Raw genomic sequence first — 23,591 nt, forward strand, 5'->3', positions numbered from 1 at the left:
TGTCCTTCTCTTCTGATTTAATTTAAAAATTATTTTCAGAATTCCCCATCAGGATCAATACTTTGATACTTATATCTGTATCAGAAGAGTTTATGTATCACATGGACCAATGTTTATTATATACTGTAGATATATGTCAGGCTGTGGTTTAATCTAATAATACATGTTTCAAATGTCTTTATTATTAAACATAAGGCCAAGTCAGGAGGAAAGATTTTTAAGCTGTTGCAGAAAGCTCTAGGAAACAAAATTGTGAGTAAACTTCTAATTTTCATGGTCTTGATTTAGAAGATAGTATCTGTAACAACGGCAAAATTCTATGTGCAATCGTGAACATAAGAGTATAAATAAATTAGATTAGCAATAACTTCTGTGGAGAAAAACCTTCTGCCTTTTAGACTTCCCTATATACAAGGCATACTTTGAGAATGAGCTCTTTTTTTTTTGAGATACTGTAGTAGGCTTCCAGTAACATTTTCTTCTCATCCCACACTTTTAATGTGTGCAGCTCTCGGTGACCTTCAGGGGATCTATCCACTCATCTCAAAACTTCACTTCCACTTTGATTACTTCTCTGCTGTGTGGTTGGTGCCTCCACAGCTCTCTCCCATCTCAGTCTTCTATAATGCATTGAAACTGGCTGACTTGTCCAGTGAGGCAGACCATGTGTCTCAGGTGAATAGGTAACGTTTCCCCTACAGTCTGTCATCTTGGCTACAGCCCATGGGGCTGAGAATACTGTAGGCTATGAATTCCTCCCTTTCCTTCCTCTACAAGCACAGACAATTTGAAGGGTTGGGTTATCAACCACCAGATATTTAAAGAAGGCATAAGCCACTTGGGTTCAAGGTCAGTCTAAAACATAGAGCAGAGCCCCCTTGTAGCAGGGTCTGCTGTCAGTGCCAGCACTGCAGGCACACCTGGAGTAATACACCACTCAGCAGGAAAGTGGGGCAGCAGGATCTGGCATTGTGTTTAGGTAACGAGGGAGAGTTCTTGGTTCATTATCTCTGGAGATTTTACTTGTAGGTAAAGATCTCATTCAAGCCTCCATCAGAAAATGTATAAAAACCCTGCTAGATCTTTTGCATCATGTCAGTTCCTGTCATGACACCACAACTGATATTTCTTCTGCACCCTCAGCTGTAATCCTGAGCTGCACAGGACAGGATGGGCTAAATGGGGAGGAGTAAAGAAGAGGATTAAACTCCTCTGACACCTTCCAATCCATTATAAATCTGACTTCATATGGTCCCATATCTACAGCCTTGCTTATTAGGGCAGATGAACTCCTGCGACCACACTTCCCCCTCTGGTCCATTTCTTACTGACAGTTGCTACTGATGACCTTCTGCAGTATGGGAGGGAGGTGATGACGAACTCTTTTTGTTAGCTCTCTTCCTCCTCTTCACTAACAACCTCCTCCAGGTCCTGAGGTCCCTGCTCTGCTCTCTCTTTCACATAGGCTGCCTTGATCTGTTCAAGTTCACACAGCTCTGCCTCCAGCTCTTCTCTGTGCATTGACCGACGGTTCCTCAGCAGTTTCATGGGGAAGGGGTTTAAGTCATTGAAGGCAATGTTCATCAGCTTCCTACGATAGAAAGGACAGCTGTGGTCAACTTATTTACTGGCTGATAACACATGGTAGCAGATACACCAGGAGCATTCTGGGGTATTAAAGAGTAGGGCCACAGACCTCAGCTCTCTGAGATAAGAAGTCACCAAACAGCCAAGTCTTAAAGGAATTCTTTCCCACACAAACACCAACCCAAGCAGTACTTCACATACGTGTGTACCATCCCACCTTTTAAGATATCAGTGTGCAGCCATCATTTAGGAGACAATGGATCAGATGCCGATTCTGATGGCCTGTCAGGGAGGGATATTCCTGATGTAGAGCTTTTCTGATCACAGAAATCTTCATCTCAGGTACATGTTGCCATTCAAGGTCATGGGTTGTGCTGTGTTCCCAAATACCCCAACTACAGCTGAGAGAAATCCAGCAATCACTAGCACAAGTACCAGCTGCTACAAGAAGACTGACCCAAACTTTGTGGCTTGCTCTGCTGGTAGCATGCCTTTGCTTGAGCCAAAAAGATTTTAAATAATACAATGAAGGGAAAGTCAAAAAGAGATAAATGGATCCATGTGCCACAGACCTATCAATGCATTTGTGTCTCTCTTAATAAACTAGTCACAACTCCTGTTAAGCTGACCCAACAGGCAAGTAAGTACAAATACAGAATGGAAGCTTGTCTACAACTCAGTCCTACCTGCCGTCCGTGATCATCCTCGTGAAGAAGCGTAGGTACTGGTAGATCTCCACACTGTCATGAATTCTTAGGATTTCCTCCTCATTGTATTTAAAAATTGCAAGAGCATAGCGGAAAATGACCTGGAGGGTTAAAAGGTATTTGAGTAGATAAAGTTTTAAGTAACTTAAGGTCCAGGCCATCCTGTAGAAAGATGGTGTTGGGCACATAGCACTGCAGTACAGACTAGATCCAGGGTTACTCCTGCTCTCAATAGTATGTTCTAGGGCAGGCCTAAAGGAGTACAGAGCTAATCTCAAGAGAATGACCATCTGTTAGCTAAATTGCAACCCCAGAGAATACCAGGCTCTACAAAAGTACCCCACAGGGGTTTCACAAGGATTCTGCAGTTCTCCCTATGCACAGGGACAGTGCAGGACTCACATTTTCAGATACTGTCTATCTTATGCTGCCTTTATCTGTAATACTCCTAGTTGTGTCACAGAGTAGGAGACACCATGGCCTATCAGAGAGATGTTTTGCAGTACAACTATCCGCTAAAAAGTACCAAGTGCACAGAATCAGAAACTAGGTCTGCCTACTAGCAGCAAGTACATAGAAAACAGGGGCTTGGAGACATCAAAGCATGCCACCAAACAGGCAGGATAGACCAAGCGGTTCAACCTCACGTATCTTTGACATATGTGTATGCCCATCACCCTGTCACTATGCCACAGAGGTGGTGCCGATGGAAGGAAGGCCTAGACTGAGAGCTGCACCTTAGTTCCCTCATACAAGAAGGCATCCCACACTCGCAGGAGGATGTCGCTGACCAGGCTGTCCACAAAGGCCACCAGAAACCAGTTGAAGGTGATGAGTGAGACATCAATGCAATACTGTTCAAAATGAGCCATGAGGCGAGGCAGCTTCTCGGACAGGAAGTCTTTGAAGACTCTCTGATCTACCTAAAATTGACAAAAAAGAAAACAATGAAGTCTTAGTCAAGAGCAGTCCTGCTGTTAGAGGAGAGGAGTGGTGCAACAGGACAATGGCCCTTGCATGTCAGGGTCATCACTGGTGCTGCCTTCTAGTGAACCACACCCTAGGAGGAGCAAAGCATCCTTTGTCTCCCAACCCTTCAAACTCACTGAGCAGTGTACTTGTATGTGGCATCCACAGCAAGGCATGGAGCTGAAACAAGGCCAAGATATAGGCAGAGAAATACACGTTCTTCTCAAGCAAAGAGTCATATTCCTTGCCAATCTCAAAGTCAACAGGGAAAATCTGACACATCTTCCTGCATTGGTCTTACTGGGATTTTCTGTGATACCATGAGCATCCAATTGAATGACAGGCATTACAACCTGCTCAGGTCTGAATGACTCTACATGGCCCAACAGACTGAACACCTTGAATACCTCTGACTTTGCAAGAGGAACCTGATTTTCTCACTTAAGCTTCTCTTTGTGGTCTGAGTACTGTCTGTGCTTTGCTTCTGATTGCATGAGCCAGAACACAGAAATACAGTCAGTGAGATCTTTGATCCGGGTTTGTAAAGGTTTCATGTCAGTAGAGCGATGTTTTCTGGAGGGTAAGTGCTAAAGAGCAGGATCATGTTCAGGGCTTCCCTCTGCCATATCATATCAATGCCCCAGCTGTATCAGCCCACTTAGCTGTGGCACAGGGGTACAAACTATACAGGTAATATGCTTTGTCTTCAAAATTTGCAATTGTAAGATTTCCAGCCAACTCACTTTATCAAGCCAACCTACAAAGCATCACCTTAGATGTTCCTCTTTACATGGGTCTAGGCTAGACTTTCAGATACCAACCATGAGGTCAGAAATTCTTTCTAAAGAAGACTTTCAGCTGACAGTGTTTTCTCACCAAATGTAGGCAAGCCTCTTCAGTGTGTCATATTTTCCCTGTCAGTCTCTACTTGGACAGTATTAAGTGCTGTCTATTAAATCCCACAGCTAACACAGCCTCCTCTGGAGAGACATTTTGCTATCTTCATTTGTTTCCTCACTGTGAGTTGGCCTCTCCACCACCACACCACTGTCCCAGTAAATGTTAGTCAACAAATTCACTGGTATCAATCACTCTCAGCTACTGAGTCTTGAAGCCTCCTCTAAGCCCACAGATAAAAACAAACCTTTTTTTCTCTGAAAGGACCACTTTCACAACAGAGACACCAAGTAAGGCTTACCAGACCAGGCACTGATGGGTGTGGGTGTTGTGGCCACACAGTTACAGTTCCATTGAATTATATGAGTTAGCTTATCTCAGTCTGCCTGGGAGGACAGAGTATATCTGACACAAGACACACTGAAAACCTTGAAATCCAGTGATTTTGGATCAGGTGGGTAAGCTATTTGCAGCACAACAGCTGATATCAAAAGGCCAGAATCTTTTCTGATGTGCAGAGAGCCCCATAGTGAGAACTAACACCATGCTTGATCATGGACTGAGGCAAATACAGTGAATATAATAATCTCAGCATTTTCATCCACATGTACATGGCACACCAAAGAGTGCAGCTTCAAAAACTGAAGAGCTGCAAAGTGGTGGCTTCCTCATATTCAGTCTATACATACCAGAATTTGCTGCTTCAACTCTATTAAAACTTCTTTAAAATAAGTAACTGTGCAATTAATGGGGCACTTTCCTTCTGACTAATGTAATTTCATTTTATTACCTCATTTCCTAGAGCTGGTGACCAATTTTGCTGCTCTGTGTGAATGTAACAATTTTGAACTCTCAAGTCTCCAATGCCTCTGCAATGGAAGGGATTGTAAGGTGCTATCACTATCCTGTGAGAAATCAAACACACAGCAGGTTGACTACTCACTTTTAAACCTTTACTTCACATCACTGTATGAGAGTCCAAGCAGATGTGAGGGTGCTCAGCTCACCTGTGATGTTATTAGTGTTTCACTGTAGTAATCTGCTGGCATTATGTTCTCCACAATATAAACTAGACACCAGAAAGCACTTTCCTCATCTTCTAGGACCAAAAGAGCAACAGCTGCCAATCTGTGATGGACAAGACATGGTGAGAGTATTCAGTACTGCAGGAGGAGTCATCAACATAGGAATTAAAGAATACAAGAGGTCTTTTTGCATGTCTCCAGCTCCATCAGTATCCAAAATATCAAATGTGGCAGGAAAGCCAGACAGAGGCAAGTGATCTGTTTTCATCTGTTTTGATCTTCTTTCCCATGTGGCTCTGTCAGAACATATGGAACTGATGTGACAAAGAGAGGTTTCCCAGCTAATGGAATGTTCTGTACTTCTGCTGAAGTTAGTAGTGTGCTGATTTAGGCTATTTCAATACAAGAAAGAGGTCACACAGAGGTACTTCATATTATGTGATATAGTTAATCTCTCCATACATTCTTTACAGCCCTGACATCCTTCAGCTGTGACTTACTGCCTTTTAGACAGACTAGAAAGATGATGCCTTTTATTAAGGGCTCTCTGGAGGAAAGCTTCTATCGTCTTTCTGAGGATCATCCAAAGATCATTTGGAATAAACAGCTTATGCACATCTCCCTCATGTGAAAAGGTCCAACTAGAAATTCCCTTCTTACAGCTAACACCTATTGCCTTTTCTACTGGCAGCACAATTCTAGGAAATTTAGGTTCATCTTTCCTATAGCCTTCTTTGGGAAGTGAAAGAAACTTTTATATTCTCTGAATCTTCTCTTTTCCAGACAGAAAACAACTGTGGTTTCCTCAGTCTCTCTTTGTGTCATTTGCTGCAACTCCCTTGCATGTTAACACTTCCCAACATTTCCTCCAACTGTTCTCAGCAAAAAAGGGAATCACCAGGGTGGTGTTCTGCTTTACTACTTTACATTATTACTTAAAAATTCAGCCCCAGCCTTGTGGTGTTATTCTGGGACTGCTTCACTCCTCCTCCTATAGCTGTTCTTTCCCATTCTGTAACTATAGAGATGCCATACAAGTGCATCCTGCTGCTTTCTGGATCCCAGTTACAACACTGGATGAAAAAATAAGTCACCAAATGCAGAATTCTGCAATTAAAAATTAAATACCTACAGCTAGGAGAGAACTGTAGAGAGGCAAGAGCCTAAGGCTGCTTGAATCACAGCCTAGAGTGTGAGTCTACACCTTTTCAGTGCCATCTCATGAAGAAGCAGCATACCTGTTCAATCCCTGGCAGTATCCAATGGCAGGATTGTGCCAGGAGAATGCCAATAACACCCTCCGGAGCCTGGGGATGAGCTGGGAGGTGGGAGAGGAGAAATGCTTGTTGTTGGTCAGTGTGCGGGGCAGGTCAAGCTCAATCTGCCGGCAGGCCGGGTGCTCGGTGCTCCTGCTCTGCTCCAGCAGCCGCTGGTAGTGGCCAGGTGCTGGGCTGCAGTGCCGGCTGACCATCCACCACCACACCCGCTGCCGATGCTCCACTGGGATGCCACTTCGGATCAGACTCTTCAGCTCTGCACAGGGGTTTAGCTCACCAATGCTGTTCCATCTGTCACGGAGGGGCTTCTCCACTATTTCCTGGCTCCGCAGTTTGTTGGACTTTATCTCAAGGGCTTGAATTTTGGCAAGGAGTTTCCAGTCCTCAATTTCATAGTCAGGTACAGTCATAAACCCATACTCATCATACTCACTGGAGGGACACAAGGCAGTGTTTAGTTCAAATGACAGTGCTGGTACCTGTGTCAAGGACACTTAACACTTACGTCCCAGCTACAGCCTGCTGCCAGGCTCACATCACCCATACTGGAGCACAAGTACTTGTGGGTGGACACCCCCTACCCCCCTCCCTATCCAGGCTGCACTGAGATCTGAGAAATGCTCCATAGGCTTCAACTTCACTTTGTTGTGCTGTCACTTAATATCAAATCTGGGTTTTTCTGATACCCTTGCTAGGGATTTTTTTTAAGTGATCTCAAACACTCATTTGTAACAGTATTCCTTCACTTCTCTGCATGTGACTGCCTACCTCAGAGCCTTAAAGACAAATGAGAACCTGCAGCATGGTGTGGCATACACATACCAACTCAAGTGTAACTTTGCTCTGAGCTGCAGACCAACCTCATCAGACCCCTCATCAGCCCCTAAAGAAATACTGAGCTCACCATGTATACCTCCTCCCTACCCTGTCCCAGTGCAGAGAAGTTCTGTAGGAGAGGACAAGAAAGGCTTTGGGGCATGAGATCAAAGAACAGAGATCCACAGTTCCTTCTGATGTCTCCTTGTACAAAATGCAAATCTCTTACTGATCAGAACACACCAAGAGTACAGATAGCACAGCTTGTCAAGGTTTGTGCACCATCTGTCCACAAGGTGGGAAACTTATAAGGTATCATCATATTCTTGACAAAGAGATCTAGAGGGGGTCTCCTCTTGTGGATGCCAGCCTGGTCAGGGAGAGAGAAACGGCAATTGTTTCTCACAGTGGTTTGTGAGAATTTTAAGGAATTGTAGAAATGTGATAACTTGTTAGTATAAACAATCTGCAGGTGATGTTTTTCCACTTTGTTTTCCTATTCTTCTCAAGGATGATGTGTAACTAGCCAATCAAGTAGAATGTATCGTATCAGTCTATATAAACTGAAAAATCCTTTGTAATAAACTTCTTTTTCTCCTCTTGCAAGTGGGTCTCTCATCTGTTCTCGTGTCATTCTCAGCTCAAGGGTGACATCATCTCCAAAGCTACATGGAGAACCTGTGAGACTGACCAAACAGATAAAATAGGAACTGCTACAGAACAGGGGCCCCCACTGTGCAGGAAGGCATAGACACAAATGTAGGCCCTGCTACAGAATGTTGTTAGATGTATCTTGCCTGCACATTTCCCTTTGCAGACAGGCTTCTACAAAGCTGTGAATATCCCCATGCTCTCAACTCTTACCTTACAGGGTTCAAGTTAAAACCTTCTTCCGCTTCTTCCTTCACATCCCACTGGAGAGCTTCCTGGATGAGGTTCTTCACCAATTCAGCATGCGAGTTGGGCAGGCCAGGCACAGCCTCCTGCAGCTTTCTCAAGACTGTCAAGTATTTGCTCTCCATCTGGCAGTTTCTTGCTTGCAGGCAGGCACACTGTTGGGGAAACAAGAAGGAAAGAGCTCGCTCAGTGTTGCTCAGTGTTGCCTTCCTGTGTTGCCACTGCTCTCTACTGGCCTGGTCTGCACATAAAGTAAAGACTTCTGCAGAGCAAAGTCCCAGGAAACACATTTTTTAGTTTTCCACAATCAGTGGAATTACAGCCATGAATGAATCACCATGGTCTATGAACAAGCACAAGCTGCAGTAGCTAACATGCAACTGAAATTGCTTGAGTGGGAGACCTACAACATTATCACCTACTTTACTGCATTGCGTCAGTAGATGGCCACACCCCACCAGCTCAACTAAGGACACAGTCAAAGAGCCAGCTCTGCAGCTGAGTTCTCTGCTGTCTTTTCCCCTCATTCTCAGACAAGTTCTCTACACCACATTGAGCTGTATCCTGCTAAAACATACCACTCCAGAGACTGAGCTGTAAGTATAGCATTTTCAGGATACATGGTAGCGCCACAGACTAGGTGATCACATGCCCCTCAACATCCCCAGTCCCATGGCACTAGTACACATAATTTCTCAAGGAAACCCAACTGAGATCAAACAGCAGAACAGTACCTGCCACCACCTTAGTCCTGCTCACAGAAAGCAAAAAAAAAAAAAGAATAAGGACTATTAATGCACTCCACAAGTGGGGAACTGAGGCCACATAGGTGACAAGACTCACCCAGTGTCTCACAGGAAGCACAGTGAAGAATCCTATTCAGTGGGATGCAAAAGTTGAAAACAAGAACAAAACAGAGAGAATTACGTTGCATATAGAGGGGACAGAAAGGAGCATGTTTCTTTCATACTACCACTTTAGTCAGCATTTTACCTCACACTGAGCATGCTGGGCTCGTGTGATAACTTCCTTCTTGAAGGTTATGGTAGTGTCAGGATGAGAAGACAGTAAGTTAGGAGGAAAGCAGGGTTTCAAAGAACTAGAAAGCAAACAGATGTAAGAATGGCAATAACACTCCAGAAGCAGGTTTTTGCCCTGTCCCAGAAGTCATACCTGTGAAGACATACCTGTAATGGCACACTCCCCCGTCACATGGCCCTAAGGCCATATTATGATCTCAGAAATGTTTGTTAGGCCTCAGTCTTGATGAACAGCACCTGGGCTAAGCTCTTGTGCTTCTCAGAAATATTGTCTGCTCCCAGGAATTGATGCTAATGAGCTTTGGTTTTTAACAAACACCACTGGAAACTTATCTTTCTTGCAAACTCAAGCGGAGGAACATTTTTGTCATCAAATTTTCAAAAGTTACCAACTGCAGCCAGGATAGTAAATTACTATGACTAAAGGCAATTATCTTATGAACATATAAACAGTAGTCCCAAGTGAGACCCTCTGAGCTCTTCTGAACCACAGTGTGCTGTGATCAGTAACCTCCCTCTGAGTCTCTGAGTGGGGCCTCTCAGAGCCAGAGAACTCTCAGGTTTGCTGTGGAGCACCACTGCCAAACAATGATGACAAAGCCTGGGCCCATGCCCCTACTCCTCAAGGCTCATCCCTTTGGCCTGCTGAGAAGTTGCAGACATCTGACATGAGCACTTCACTGAGCTCGAGGGAGAATTTTCACAGGTGCCTTGTACGTACTCTAGGTCTCTGTGAATACGTTACAGAAAATGTACCTAGAATCTTAGATTCTCAAGTATTTTAGGTTAGTTAGGCCTATAAGTGAGTTACTGTTGTGATTGCAGTAAATTCCATAGAATCTTTTGTAAATTGTTTAAATTCAGCCATTGTTTAAGTGTGGTTTACTTTAAGTGTGTTAAAATCTTTAGGCCCAAACTATTGTTCAAGTCCAGAGCTAAGTTTTGCACAGGAGTCCACACTGAACCTTGTGGCTCAGTGGGAGGGCTTCCCTTATTCCTTTTATGATAAAGCTTTCCCATCCTTACCCGTTTCCATCCCCAGCTTCCACATAGATTTTTAACTGATTTTTAGGTTAGTACTATTTTATCTTTGTGTGCTTTAACCATCTAGTAAGTAGTAGAGTGAACCTTGGCAATGAGCTTTGCCATGCTTTCACTTCAATATTGAGTCTGCTATGCCTAACCTTTGCCAGTGATTCTTTAAGCAATCTAAGACACTCATTCACAACAATACCTTAAAACCCAGGGAAGTAAATCCTAGGCAAACCCACAAAACAAATGCTAGCACACAGCTCCAGCCTTGAGAGTCGTTCAGGACCAGAAAATAGGATTAGACAAGTCTGAGAGTAACCAGGTTTTTGACACTTATACAGCTAGAAATAAAAATACAACTTAGGAAAACGTAAGAACTCTGATCTAACTGCAGGACTTCACCATGCTGCCACCTAGCAATGTCAAGTCCAGCAAAGAAACCATGACTAGATGGAGTCAGGACTCAATCTGTCAGCTCTCAGGAAATTTTTCTGATTGCCTACACAGGGTTGCTTTTTTATTTGCATAGCTGAAATGCAGAAATTTGGGTTAAGCTTCAGCACCTTTAAGACTAATCTTCACAGGTATTTTACTTCTATTGAAGAATTAAAATTATCATGTCTAATTTGGGAACAATACAAAGCAGTAAAGAGGTCACACTAAAAAAAAACACAAGAAAGCTTATTCCTTGTGGATCAAAATCTATTCTGGTGCCATAGAAGAGAAACTTTGAAAATAAATTAGTAACAGTTCACACCAAGGAAAAAGGTTCACTTTGCCTTACCTTCATCAGGAGAGCTTTTTCATTTTCAGCAACTCTTGTCCAGAGTCGAGTAACCTGGTGGATCTCAGAATTGAGAAACTGGTTCTGGGTTTTGTATGCATCAATATCATCCTGCCATGAAGCAAAACAGTCACACAAGGAGAGATCTTGAGGGACTTAAAATTCCTCACATTTCAGGGACATCAGATTAAGTTAATGACAATAAAATATCTCAAAAATTCTGTGTTCTGAGGAGTAGACAGGACTCCCTAGTACAAACATTACCTACAAAGGAAATCAAGGCACAATATTGTCTTGCATCAACAAGACACCTGAAAATGCTAAATGTATATACATACTTAAACACTGGAGAGATGCAGACCATATAAAGCCAGGGATTCACTTCAGATTAAGAATATATGTGTTTTGTTTGATTGATTTGTTTTATTTTGGTTGGTTTCTTTTTTTTTTATATGAAACAAATCTCAGCCCCATGGCTGGCAGGCAAAATGAACACTCTCCACAGAAAGTGGCTCTTTTGGCAATTCTCCACCTCACACTAACTTATAATTACAGCTGTGCACATACAACAGCCTGCATCTGAAAGAACAAGGATGTATTGGGAAACTGCAAGACAGAAACATAGAGCAACAAAGTAAGTGAAGGCAGCAAGTCAGGCTGCAGCTGTGAAACAAAAGAAAGAAAATAAAGTGGGAGGCACTGAATGATGACAGAAAGTCAAACAAAACAGGCTCTAAGCTGAATCTGAAACTGACCCAGATGCTTTTTAGGACCCTATTGGCACCAGGTGAGCCCCTTCCAGCCTTCCTCTCTTTTGGAGAGGGATGGAGCAACCAGCAGAAGTATATTCTGTGCTTACTGCAATGAACATCCCCCACTGAACTGACGGTATAAAAATGGACCCAAAAGACCTGTGCCATCTCACACACCTTCAGATGCTCAATCTCCTCCTGCTGCTTATACAATGTCTCTACAGTGATAGTGTTGGCTTCTTGCAGGGGGTCAGAGAGCTCTCGGGCCATCTGTTCTGTCAAGGTCATGATGACTTCTTGTTTGGCATGGTTCTTCTCCATCAGAAGCTGCACATGTTCCTTGAGCTCCTGGATATGGCTGTCTCTCAAAGTCAGTATCTGCTCCAGTTCCTTCTTTTCTTGTTCAAGAGCTTCCAGTCGACTTGTCAGATCTGCAATTTGTCTCACTTTGTGGCGCACCAGCTCCAGCCTGTCCTTGTCTTCTGTTGCAGTGAGATACATGTTAGATACTCGCTTCTCCTGCTGGGCTGCTTCCAGAGCTTTGTGGAGAAGTTTGACTAGTTCCTGGAAAGGGAATGCAAAACCATTACATCACTGCACTGTCCAGGGCAATGGCATTATGGACAGCACAGACCCAACAGTGAAATATCTCGAAATTGCCGCCTTTCAGAAGGAAAAAAAAAATGCAGAAATCTTGAATCCACAGTGACACCACTGTGAGATGTTCTGCTCTCAGAGAGCCTGTGTCCTAAGTTGACTATATGATGCTTTTATCCCAAATCGTCTGCTCTGTTTATGCTGAATAATAAGTTTTGCACCTTTAATACTTGTTCCAGAGAGTCAAGGGGGGAGAGAAGAAGCGCAGAGTTTGTTTTCAGACACTGCACTCACTCCTCCACTGGACTGTTGTTGTCTGCAGATGGACAGACAGTGGGACAGAGTTCTCCTTTGTTTTAGTTAGTTTTAGCTAGCTGAGGCAAAGAAGTTCCCTGGACTGTGGGGTTTTTTCCCTTTTCTTTGGAGCTGTTTAAACCTTCTCTGGACTGGACACCCAGCAGAGCATCAGCAGCTGCACCTGTGGCCCACCGGGCTGGGCCTGGGCCGTGGCATTTCCAGCACCTGAGGGACTGATCAGAGACTGAGTGAGCTGAGCTGCAACCTGGGGAGGGGACTTTCTCAGTTTGTCATCTCTTTTGGAGCAGCCAGGGGTTTTATTGCTTAATATTGTTTCAGTTTTATTGTTTAATAAACGGGTTTTTTCCACTTTTCTCCAAGGAGGTATTTTCTCCTGGACCAGTTGGGGTGGGAGGGGCAGATTGAGTCTGCTTTCCTAGAGGAACCCCTTTGGGGGTTCTCTTCCAAATTTGCCCTGAACCAGGACAGCCTGAAAGGTCTCTGCAGCAGTTCACAGATGACTTGACGTGGATTGGTAGCAAAAAAGCTGTTGCCCACCCTGTCTGAACTCTGGCTTTCCTACAGTCATTCTTGGGAAGCCCAGCAGAGAACACGGAGATCTGGTCAGCAGTGTGGTAAAATGGGAGGGAAATAATGCAGTCTGCAACTACCTGTGCTACCAGAATGAAACTGCAGTATCCATTTTAACCTTCCTTCTGACAGAGTTCTCCCTCACTCTATCCTGCATGAAGGCATGAAACCTTACCCCACAACACGTTGCTGATTCAGGCTCTGCCATCTCAGACACTTAAGAAAGCAAATCAAGGATGCAACTGACTGCCCAACATGGCACTTGGCTCTCCTGTCTCTTCAGCTGGAAGAGCCACCAGCCTCATTAGCAGAGAACCTGGCATTGCTCCATGCTTTGAAGAACAGTTTCATTCATGAGCGACAGCCCTTGCAGTGACCCATGCCCTGACTTCTTATAGTTAAATCACACCTTAAAGGTGGGTCACTGTTCAAAAAGAATGATCTGCTGTTAATACCATGACTCCACCTGGCAGTTCTCACCAGTGTCACAGTACCCATTCAGGACTGAACATATCAAGCAACAGAGATGCAGAAGCAAGATAACAGCAGAGTACACTTGGATTTGTTTTACCTCCCTCTTACACCTACTGCACTTCCTAGAAAGAGCTGAAGGTCTTCTTTTGTGCTGGGCACACTTAGGCACACATAAGGTGGTAACACCAGGAGCTTCAACTGGTCTCCAGTTACTGCCTGAGGAGCACTTCTCAGTGCTTCTATCACACCAATGTGTAAGGGAGTCCCTGTGCCCAGCCTCAGGGCCCTGACCCTTAGAAATAGTAGTCTCTTCATCACACTCACCTTCTGTGACTTGACTTCCTCTGTGAGCGTCAGAATCTGTTGCTGAAGGACACTTACTTTATCCACTGAGTTCTTCTCCCTCAACAATTCTTCTGAGCCTGGGAAGCCACTGTTCATCCACCTGGCCTTCCTAATCCAGTTCAGCCTGGGCCCCATCTTCCCATCTTCCAGGGTCCCTTCCTTAACTGAGGGGAGATAGACTTAATTTAGACAGAATTGCTCTTCTACTATGGACTCCCAAGTCTTGCTGTGGGGACTCAACAGTTCCGCAGAGAAGGCTGACATACAGGACATGGAAAATTGACCCACAGGATTGGAGTCAAACCTGTAGGGATCAGACACTGATATGCCCACAATAAACAAAGTTGTGGTGGTTTATGGTACCTGTTAACCCACCTTGCACCCTGCTCATGAATCTGGCCCACAGGAAATGGAAGTTACCACCGTGGAAAGGTATGCATCCAGTAGAGCTGCCACACTTAGCTTGTGGCTGTGCAGCAATTATACTTTTACCTCAAAGAAATAAATCTGGTGGATTTTATTTTTTTGGGGTTGATTAGGTGGGTTTTTTTCGGGTTTTTTTTCTGGCTTCTGCAGAAAGTTCCAGAGGTAGGAGATAGATGGAACCTGAAGCAGAGCCAAAAGAGTCAGTCTTGTGGCAACAACACAGGAAGATACTTGAGACAATGTAACAGAGTTTTCATATCCCTTGAAAACTTGTCACCATCTCATTTCCATTCCTGCTAATCCTTGCTAGAAGGCATCCCAGTCAGCTGACACAGCTCAGTAACAATCACCTGCACCTTCTGCCTCTTGCTCCTCATCCACATTCTCAGGATGCTCTTGGAATTCATCAAAGCTAAAGACATTCCCGTTGCTCCCCCAGAGCTGCTTGGAGCCACAAATATTGTAGACAGTGTTTCTGAAACAAGAAGAGATCAAGACAGCCTAGTGAACAGAAGTCATGATCACCGACTCCAGCCAGTGCATAGTCAAACTATTCAATTCCTTACCTCCCCTTACTTCTCACCTCTCCTCCCAAAACTTATCTCCTTCATGTGCTGAGAAAATTAACTCTTTATAGAATTGGTGGATTTGAGGAGAGCAAGGTTGTAACCAGTGTAAACCAGGAAAATGCCACAGAATCAGTACAGCACAGCAATGTCAAATCAGATAATCTTTCCCCATGTGCTTCAGCCCTATACATAAACACATCAGATCAAAGAGAGGATCACAGGTAACAGTAAACTAACCACATCCTTCCCTCTCCCCTTCACTTCTTTCATCCATCCCTATCCTTAGTTCACTGCAGAAATCCCCAGGTACCAAGAAAGGCTGCCAAGAGAAGATCACTTACCTAGAACACAGCCAAAACTGGGACAAATGATCACATTTGGAGTAGCCACAGGTCCTATGCTCTGAACATTTAATAAATAACCTTGCCAAAGGTTATTTACAAAGTCATAAACTAAAATGTAGGAAAGAGTTTCAGGAACAAAAAACTGCAGTCACACCCAGGAACAGTTTGTTACAACTGCTGCTATCAGATATTGCCAGAAGCACTAAGAGATGACTTGATAGAATCATGGGGAACTACAAAAGTACAAGTAGTTTGTGTAAAACCTGTACCAGAAAACATGCATACAAATCTTTTTCTTCTCCTCCTGTGCTGTCCTTCAGCTAAAATAAAAAACAAGTCCCTTGTTTTGAGATCTATAAAAGACTCAGTGTTTGCTACTTTCTTAACTGTAAATGAAGCTGCCATTTAGATACCATTATCCTTTTGCCTTGCTACTCTAAGGCTCCAGAGCAGAAGAGCAGACATTGCTGACCTTGGAGAACATACTGGTGTGTAAGACTAGCAGACCTTCAGTCCCTGTAGTCTGCAGTTACTACTCATCCAATGCAATTTTCCTACTTTTCCCTATCTAATGCTGCACTGTTTTCTCCATGTGTCTATAGCAGCTCAGGGATCCAGATGTGCTATGCTCATGAAGACCCAGCCTGACAGTGATAGAGCCTGGAGAAATGTTTACTGAACAAGGGCAGCAATACAAATTGAAGCTGGAAAGAAACAATTGTTACTTAAGCTCATGCTTGAGTAAAAGCACAACACGGGAGCAGGGGCCAAGGACATGTTTGTGTCATTTTTAATCAATAGGAAAGAATGCATAGCCTGAAAAATAGAACAGCTGACTTTGAGGAACTACAAATGTACAAGTAGTTTGTGTAAAACCTATACCAGAAAGTATGCATACAGTTTTTTTCCTTCTCATCCTGTGCTGTCCATCAGCTAAAACAAAACAAGTCTCTTGAGATCTATAAAAGACTCAGTGTCTGCTGTTTTCCTGACTGTAGAAGCTGCTAACTGCATGAAGCTGCTAACATGAAACACTGGTCTCATGGGGGATCTTTCTTCATATAAGCATCAGATTGTAGCTGCAGCAGTAGTGGTAAAAAAACTACAGGCAACTTCCACACCAACGATATTGGCAGGTGCCTGGCTGCCTACCACACCTATGGCCACTTACTCATTTTTTATTATGTGAAAATTAGTGACTAGGAAACACTTAAAGAGATACTGATGAAGTTGTCTTTGTGAAACTGTAACTGCCCCAGACTAGTAACTTTTAACCTGATGGGGCTATGGCTTTCCATTGCAACAGAAGCAGGCAGTGGGAATACTAACACCCTTGAAACTCAGCAAGCAAGAGCAAGTTGTGCAGTCAGGCCACGTTACAGGCTTAAGCTCCTTCTCCCTGGAGTTCCTGCTTTGGAGAATACACTACATTCAAGGTTCTTTGAAACTACTGGAAAGAGCTAATGAGCTTCTATAACTACCTACTGAGTATAGCTGAACCTGATCATGCGCTCTTCCAAGACCACTGTGCAGATGGGTCATACTAGGCATGAAAAGCACTGACTACACTGAAGAGAGCTTAGTCAAGTCCTAGGTCTGCTACCAGGATCTTTGCTAAGAGAACTAGATTATGTGAAATGCATCAGAACAGGGGGATGTGAAAGACCCACCTGCAGGAAGTTTACTTTGGCCTGGACTAGCCTCTGAAAAGGTGCTTCACAGTTCTCCCACCTAGGCAAGAGTCCCATTTCACACAATACATGACAGGCAAAGAAGGTACACAGTGGCAGGCCAGCTTGTCAACTGCACTGCAGTTCTCTTCATGCACTTACTGTATCTCTGTCCAAGGGTGCTTAAGGGAGATGTTCTGCAAAGTAGTAGATGTTTGGGGTGCAGGCAAAGATGCTGCCTTTAAACCCACTGCTTCTGTTGGTGTTTTCACAAGAGGCAGAAAGTCTTCATTGTCAACTACATCTACAAATATAAAAACAAAACAGGACACAAAAGCAAATAAGCAAGACAGAATTCCATTGGACTTTGGGTCCTTCGTGTAACCCGACAGCCACAACAGCTTATACAACAGATACACATTACATGTGCAAGTGGTCAAGGACAGTGGGGTAGGCTTCCTTAATTTTAGGTTAAATTACAGAAGTTTCCATGTACAAACAGAATGATCTACTCAAGGACAATCAAGTGATTTCAACCATATATATGAGCATGACTGACATTAAACAATCAAACTTTAATGGCCCAAAGGTATAAGGAAGGAGAATTTTGCTGTTCTCTTCCCACATTCCAAACCACATTTGATAGTTTAACATGCAGATAACACTCTGCAAGAATAGTTTGTTACCAAATTTTTGCCTGCTGTAGCAAGATGCCAGAACCTTTCAGAGCAGACACTTACTAGGGAAGGGATTATTTGTTTCAAACAAAATGTGCATCTAGTCATTACTGAACAGGTGGATACCCTGATTGTGCTCTCCCCTGATCCACTGACCTGCCTACTACCATTTCTAGGAATGGACATCTTCAGCCCACTGCTGGAAAAAACATTACTTGCTTGAAATTTCAGAGGCCTTACAAGAGTGATATATCAAATGTGTACATTTCACACGTGTGAGGAAAATCAAGATGATCACAAGACACATATCCCCAAACATATGCTGTGGATAGGAGGCAGCTTTCTCACTTCTATATATAATAAGGCAGAAGTGTCAAACATTGGCCAAGTACTGATAGCTGGCACCTGCATTTAAAAGCCTGACCAAAACTTCTACCCACTTGCAGATGAGGAACACCATTCATCACATTTCAGGGGGCTGAAAGCAAAAGAAAGGCTAACATGTGCAACACCTACTTGGTCTTCCAGACAGAGGTTCATTCACAAGCTGGGAGCTGCCCACAGGAAATCTGCTCTGAGTGTTGCAAAATTCCCAACGTCTCATTTGCAGCTGCTGCAGCCAGTACATCATCGCTTGTTTGCTGATTGCCTAACAAAACAGGAAAGGGAGGGGAATCATCTCATCAACACAAGACAGAGCCCGAGGAGATGACCACCACTTTCCTGCACAAGCCAGCAGGAAAAAAGGTCAGCTGTATCAAGCCTATCCGTAGCTGTATCTGCTGTTATCTGTATCCTCTGGTACTAACACTGATTTGGGAGGACAGACGAATTTTTTAGTATGGCCTTAAGGGGTAGAATCTTAGTGGACCACTGACCTAATTTTAAATGTGGTTTGGTTTATTATGGTCCAAGACTAAGCAGAAATGTCCCAATTGTTTTAGCCAGGAAGCATCCCCAGAGCTTTTTAACAATTACTTACACAGAAATAAAAGTCTAGCAAAGAATCCTCCTGGAACAACCATTTTAGACAGAAGAGTTAAGAGTTTGTGTTCTGTAAATGACATATGGACTGCAGGACTCCTCAATTACTTTAATTTGGCACACAGTTCCGCTTTTATTCCTACTATTAAACAACAGCCATCTCACAGGTAAGGAGTCCCAGATTTGCCAAAACAATGCAAGTAATTTAGGTCCAAGTCGTAGCAATCTAAGCTACAAGGACTCAAATGAAACTCAAGCTAAAAGATACCTGAGTAACAAGTATGTCTATCCTGACTGAGAATTTTTCATTACCTTCAAAGTAAAAGCTCTGCTTGGTGTTCTGATCTCAAAAACTCCTTCCCCATTCTCCATTTTGCAGTCAAAGCTGGCACTGGAGAGATCAATAGACCCCAAAGGATTAATGTCCTGGGCAGTTCTGTAGTACAGTAAGCGACATTTGTTTTCATCGTAAAAGAACCAGCGAGACTTCCAGGTCTTGATTGGCCCCTTGATGCCCAGCTTATTTAAATAACCACAGAGTTTTTTTCTGGATGTTTCTGTGCTGGTTTTCACTGGTACATTTTCCAGTTCTCCGGGAGAAGGAAGCATGTCTTTCTCTCTTGCTGAGGTTCCATTGCTGCTGTTAGTGTCTGGATCTGACTCCACTAAACTGCCTGGAGCAGCAAGCATACATGCTCCGCTTTCTGGTCCTTTCTTCATCCCTTCAAGGAAATAGATTGAAACAGGATACTCTCTAGGTAAATAAGCCAATCCCAATTATATCATCACTGTTACAGAACCTGCAGACAACAAAAAAAGGAAGGAATAAGTTCAGGTCTGCCACACGACAAAAAAATACTTCCTAGCTTTCAAACTACCTAGCCAAGGTCTCCAACTCTACTTTTGGTCATTGTTCTCTGCCCTCCTCTGCTCCGATGACCTTTAATATCTGTTTTCTCCCTTTTTCATTCCTAAATTAGGCTGGACTAGCAGCCAAGAAACAGTACCTTAATCTCTTGTGAGAAAAATAAGTACAGCCTATGGGCATACCAAATCCATAGCAATAACCAGGGCATTCAGTACTTAATGTTAAGGAACAGCTGAAGAAAACATAGCAAGATAACAAGCTCTGCAGGTAGGCACATAGTCAGATCAAGGAATTATAGGTAAGTGTGTCCTGGTATTTGCACTGAATGTTCAACTAATATTTTAAACCATGGCATCTGGAGAAAAATACAGCATTATGTAGCATCCTTATGAATAATTTATGTCAGCTGACTATAGTTGCTAAAATGCCGGTTTGTTACGTTAGTTCTTCATCCAGTAGAACAGATTCATGTGATGAATTATGCGCCAGAGAAAGTAATTCTGTGGTCATTGCAAAAGAGACTTGGTTGCCTTAGTGACCAAAGTAACCACATGGGTCCCAGAAGTGTAAAATAAAAAGATAAAATTTGGGCTGGAGGAGATCTTTGTAAATCTCAAGTTCAACTTATCTCTCAGATATAAAAGCTGTAGCCAGCTACACAGGCCCCCATTCAGGTAAATTTTTCCTTATGCAAGGATGGCAATTTTGCCATGTCTCCAAGCACTTTTTCAAGTGCTTAACCATATGACAGATGTGATCTTTTGCTCAAAGTGGCAGATACCCACAGCTCCTGTATAAAGAAAGCTAACAACACTCCAGCAAAGTATCTATAAATAACTTCTTGCATTTTTGAAACTTCAGTTCAAGACACTAATAAAGCTGAAGCAAATATGCGAGCAAATAAATTGCTGCAGTGTTAAGTTAGTGTGAATCCAATTGCAGACACAAAGTATCTATAAATAACTTCTTGCATTTTTTGAAACTTCAGTTCAAGACACTAATAAAGCTGAAGCAAATATGCGAGCAAATAAATTGCTGCAGTGTTAAGTTAGTGTGAATCCAATTGCAGACACAAAGTATCTATAAATAACTTCTTGCATTTTTTGAAACTTCAGTTCAAGACACTAATAAAGCTGAAGCAAATATGCGAGCAAATAAATTGCTGCAGTGTTAAGTTAGTGTGGATCCAATTGCAGACACAAAACCATTCAACTCAACATCCAGCTGTATGGCAACATGTCAGTGAGATAATACAATGGAGCACACTGAGATGTTTCCCAAGCTGATCTTTTTCCTCTGCTCTTAGGAACAACTTGTCCTCATGACTGAAAGGTTTATGCATCCTAGCACTGGCTAAGCCCCAACATGTTTATTGCTGCCCCCTCCTGTTCCCACATTAGCTTTACAGACAGCTATCAATAATGTTCACTCTTTGTGAAAAGCTACTTAAATTCTTTTAGTTCACTCCCATACACTGTGGATCATGGTTGTGAACACATCCACAAACACCAACAACAACCACTCTGCTACCTTCTCCTTCAGAAGGTGTTGCCTCAACTACACTTCTGAAACACACAAAAAAACTTCATTTCCAAGCTAGTTTTGCTTGTCATAAAGGAAATATCATCAGGAGGAACAAACACTTTCAACTTTCCCAAACAGATGCTGAGGCTTTTATGTCAGTACCAGTGTAAATATCTTCTGTACCCTCTGCAGATTTCATCACGCTTCTACTTCTTGCCAGCGTGATGATCCATGGATCCACACCATGAACAGGACCAAGCAAGCACTTTATCTAATTTAATTTAGGTTATTTAGTAAGTATTAGGTTCAAGAAACAAGTTATAAGGAATCATGTCAGAGCTGCATTCAAAGACCTCTAGATAAGACTTCACCTCCTTAAGGGAAGTAACGAGGAGCTCCTGGAAGCCACCGTCTCCTGGCACAGAGCTATTGCTGCAAGCACAACCAAGCAGGTACCCGCAGTCTCCAGCAAATCCAACAGCAACAGAAAAGCAGCGTCTGTCTCTAGTTTTCGTCCGTCCAGTAACTGCCGGGGAGCTGTCTGAAAGATATATTTAGCCGAAAGCTGCCCCGACACTGACTCACCAATGAAAACGGATCAGGGTGGACCCTGCAAAAACCTTTCCGGAGCTGCGATCAGCGCAAGGCAGCCCCCATGGCCACTCCCCGTGTCTCCCGCAGCGCCGCAGAAGCGCCTCCCAGCCCAGCTGCACCGCGCGGGGCACCAGCGACGGGGGCCGGAGCCTGGCACCAGCGACGGGGGCCGGTGCCTGGCCTGAGCCTGGCACCGCTTGTACCAGCGCCCGGCTGGGGCGGGGGGGCATCCGAGCCGCTCGCCGCTCGGGGAATTTGCGAGCGGGGGGAGTGGCGGCGCGCCAGCCCCGCAGCCCCGCCGGGAATAGCCCCGCCGGGAATACCTGCGGTGGCCGCCGCCCCGCGCTTCCTGCCGGGCCGGTCTGCGGCGCTGCCGGCGGGGCGGGGCCCCGGGACAGCGGCGGCGGCGGAGCGCGAGAGCAGCGGGGCGGGGGAGGTCAGCTGCAGCCGCGGGAAAAATATCAACAACAACAACAATATAGGGCATTTCAGACGGGTTTCGGGAAGAAAGTGGTTCATCAGGGTGATGAGACCCACGGAAGGCAAGCAAGCAGAGAGGGACAACTCGTGGGCTAGACGGGACCAGCAAGTGCCATCTGCCATGGAGCACTTCTCTCCAGAGCTGAAAAACCACCGCGTGGTGGATGCAGATGCTGCGAGAGGCACGGCTGTGCAGTCAGCTGGGGCAACTCAGCTCAGTGAAGCACATTTCACAGGGTAAAAACAGTGGTAAATTGGTGAGTTGGGACACTGGAGGCTGATAGGATCAAGCTACACCAAAGGAAAAAGCCTCTGGAAAAGCTACTGCAAGGAATAGGGGTGTCAGACCACCCTAATGAAGCACTGTAGGTCCTGGGGGCACAGGGGACGAGACATGCAGCACAGGCAGGCTCACATGCTCTCTGACAACTGCCTTTCCTCCCACCAGTGCAGCCTGGCACTGCTGGCCTTGGCAGGTGCTGTACTGGCCTGGGAAAACACTTCTTATGCCTTTATCCCAAAAATAAGGAGTCTGGGTGGCTTTAATTTTCCTTGTGTGCAGTGATAGCTGTGCCTTTTCCACTGGTCTCAGAAAAGCCCTCTCTGAGTTTACAAAGTGTTGCTGAGTTTTATCACTGACTTTAGCTAAGTTTAGTACTCAGAACAGCAAAAAGCAGATCTGTCCAGGTGTGGCCCATCTTTCCACTGGCCTAAACTGCCAAACTGTAGAGCACATAAAGTTCATTACAGCATGCAAAATTTACAGATTGCCATAGACAAAAACAATCTGTCTCAAATTTGTCTTTTCTTGGTATTTGGCCAGTAGACTGGATTATAGGATCACATAGAATCACAGAATTGTTAGGGGTGGAAAGGATCTCTGGAGACCATCTAGTCCAACCCTCCCTGCCAAGGCAGTATCACCTAGAGTAGAATGCATTGAGGTAGGATTTTAATATCTCTGGAGAGGGAAACTCCACAACCTCCCTGGGCAGCCTATTCCTGTGCTCTGACGACTTCAATATAAAGAAATTCTTCCTCATGCCGAGGTGAAAGTTCTTGTGTTTTAGTTTATGGCCATTGCTTCTCATCCTGTCATTGGACATCACTGAAAAGAATCCGGCATCATCTTCTTGTCACCTGCCTTTGAAATATTTGGATGTATTGATGAGATCCCCTCTCAGTCTTTTCTGGACTGAATAGGCCCAGGTCCCACAGTCTGTCATAAGAGAGAAGCTCCAGGCCCCAAATTATGTTTTTCTCCACGGGACCTTCTCCAATAGCTTCCTGTCTTTTTTAAACATCATCAGTAGAGACTGACTGAGTCTAGCTCCACTAGGAAAAGAGGGAAGTGTGAAGGGTATAACT

At 44.1% G+C, this 23,591-nt stretch overlaps 1 protein-coding gene across 4 annotated transcripts; it reads right to left on the reverse strand.

Moving 5' to 3' along the window:
• TBC1D2 (TBC1 domain family member 2) lies at positions 1 to 22,107 on the reverse strand. Of its 4 annotated transcripts, none has more exons than XM_071424539.1 (14): positions 21,521 to 22,102; positions 19,070 to 19,557; positions 18,290 to 18,422; positions 17,259 to 17,400; positions 14,870 to 14,988; positions 14,067 to 14,251; positions 11,961 to 12,347; positions 11,032 to 11,142; positions 8,143 to 8,330; positions 6,424 to 6,894; positions 5,168 to 5,288; positions 3,032 to 3,217; positions 2,274 to 2,395; positions 1 to 1,591 (listed from the first exon to the last, which is right to left on the reverse strand). In XM_071424539.1, exons 2-14 carry the CDS (start codon positions 19,475 to 19,477, stop codon positions 1,390 to 1,392), a joined length of 2,775 nt encoding a protein of 924 aa, XP_071280640.1. In that variant the 5' UTR covers positions 19,478 to 19,557; positions 21,521 to 22,102; the 3' UTR covers positions 1 to 1,389. The 4 variants fall into 4 exon arrangements, with proteins under 4 accessions (XP_071280640.1, XP_071280639.1, XP_071280642.1 ...); XM_071424538.1 differs by having other exon boundaries at positions 14,864 to 14,988; positions 21,521 to 22,101; XM_071424540.1 differs by lacking the exons at positions 1 to 1,591; positions 2,274 to 2,395; positions 3,032 to 3,217 and adding an exon at positions 3,239 to 5,065 and having other exon boundaries at positions 14,864 to 14,988; positions 21,521 to 22,107.
• Positions 22,108 to 23,591: the final 1,484 nt, after the last annotated feature.

This window comes from Agelaius tricolor, unplaced genomic scaffold (genome assembly GCF_023055355.1).
Source record: "Agelaius tricolor isolate 1412-34295 unplaced genomic scaffold, bAgeTri1.0.p SCAF_4, whole genome shotgun sequence".
NCBI classification, from domain to species: Eukaryota; Metazoa; Chordata; class Aves; order Passeriformes; family Icteridae; genus Agelaius; species Agelaius tricolor.

Coding starts and splice junctions, on each gene's coding strand:
- TBC1D2 (XM_071424538.1), bottom strand. CDS start 19,477: ATGAAGAAAGGACCAGAAAGCGGAGCATGTATGCTTGCTGCTCCAGGC. Junction 3,218..5,167: donor AAACACTAATAACATCACAG/GTGAGCTGAGCA, acceptor TGTCAATTTTAG/GTAGATCAGAGAGTCTTCAA. Junction 2,396..3,031: donor TCTTGTATGAGGGAACTAAG/GTGCAGCTCTCA, acceptor TTAACCCTCCAG/GTCATTTTCCGCTATGCTCT.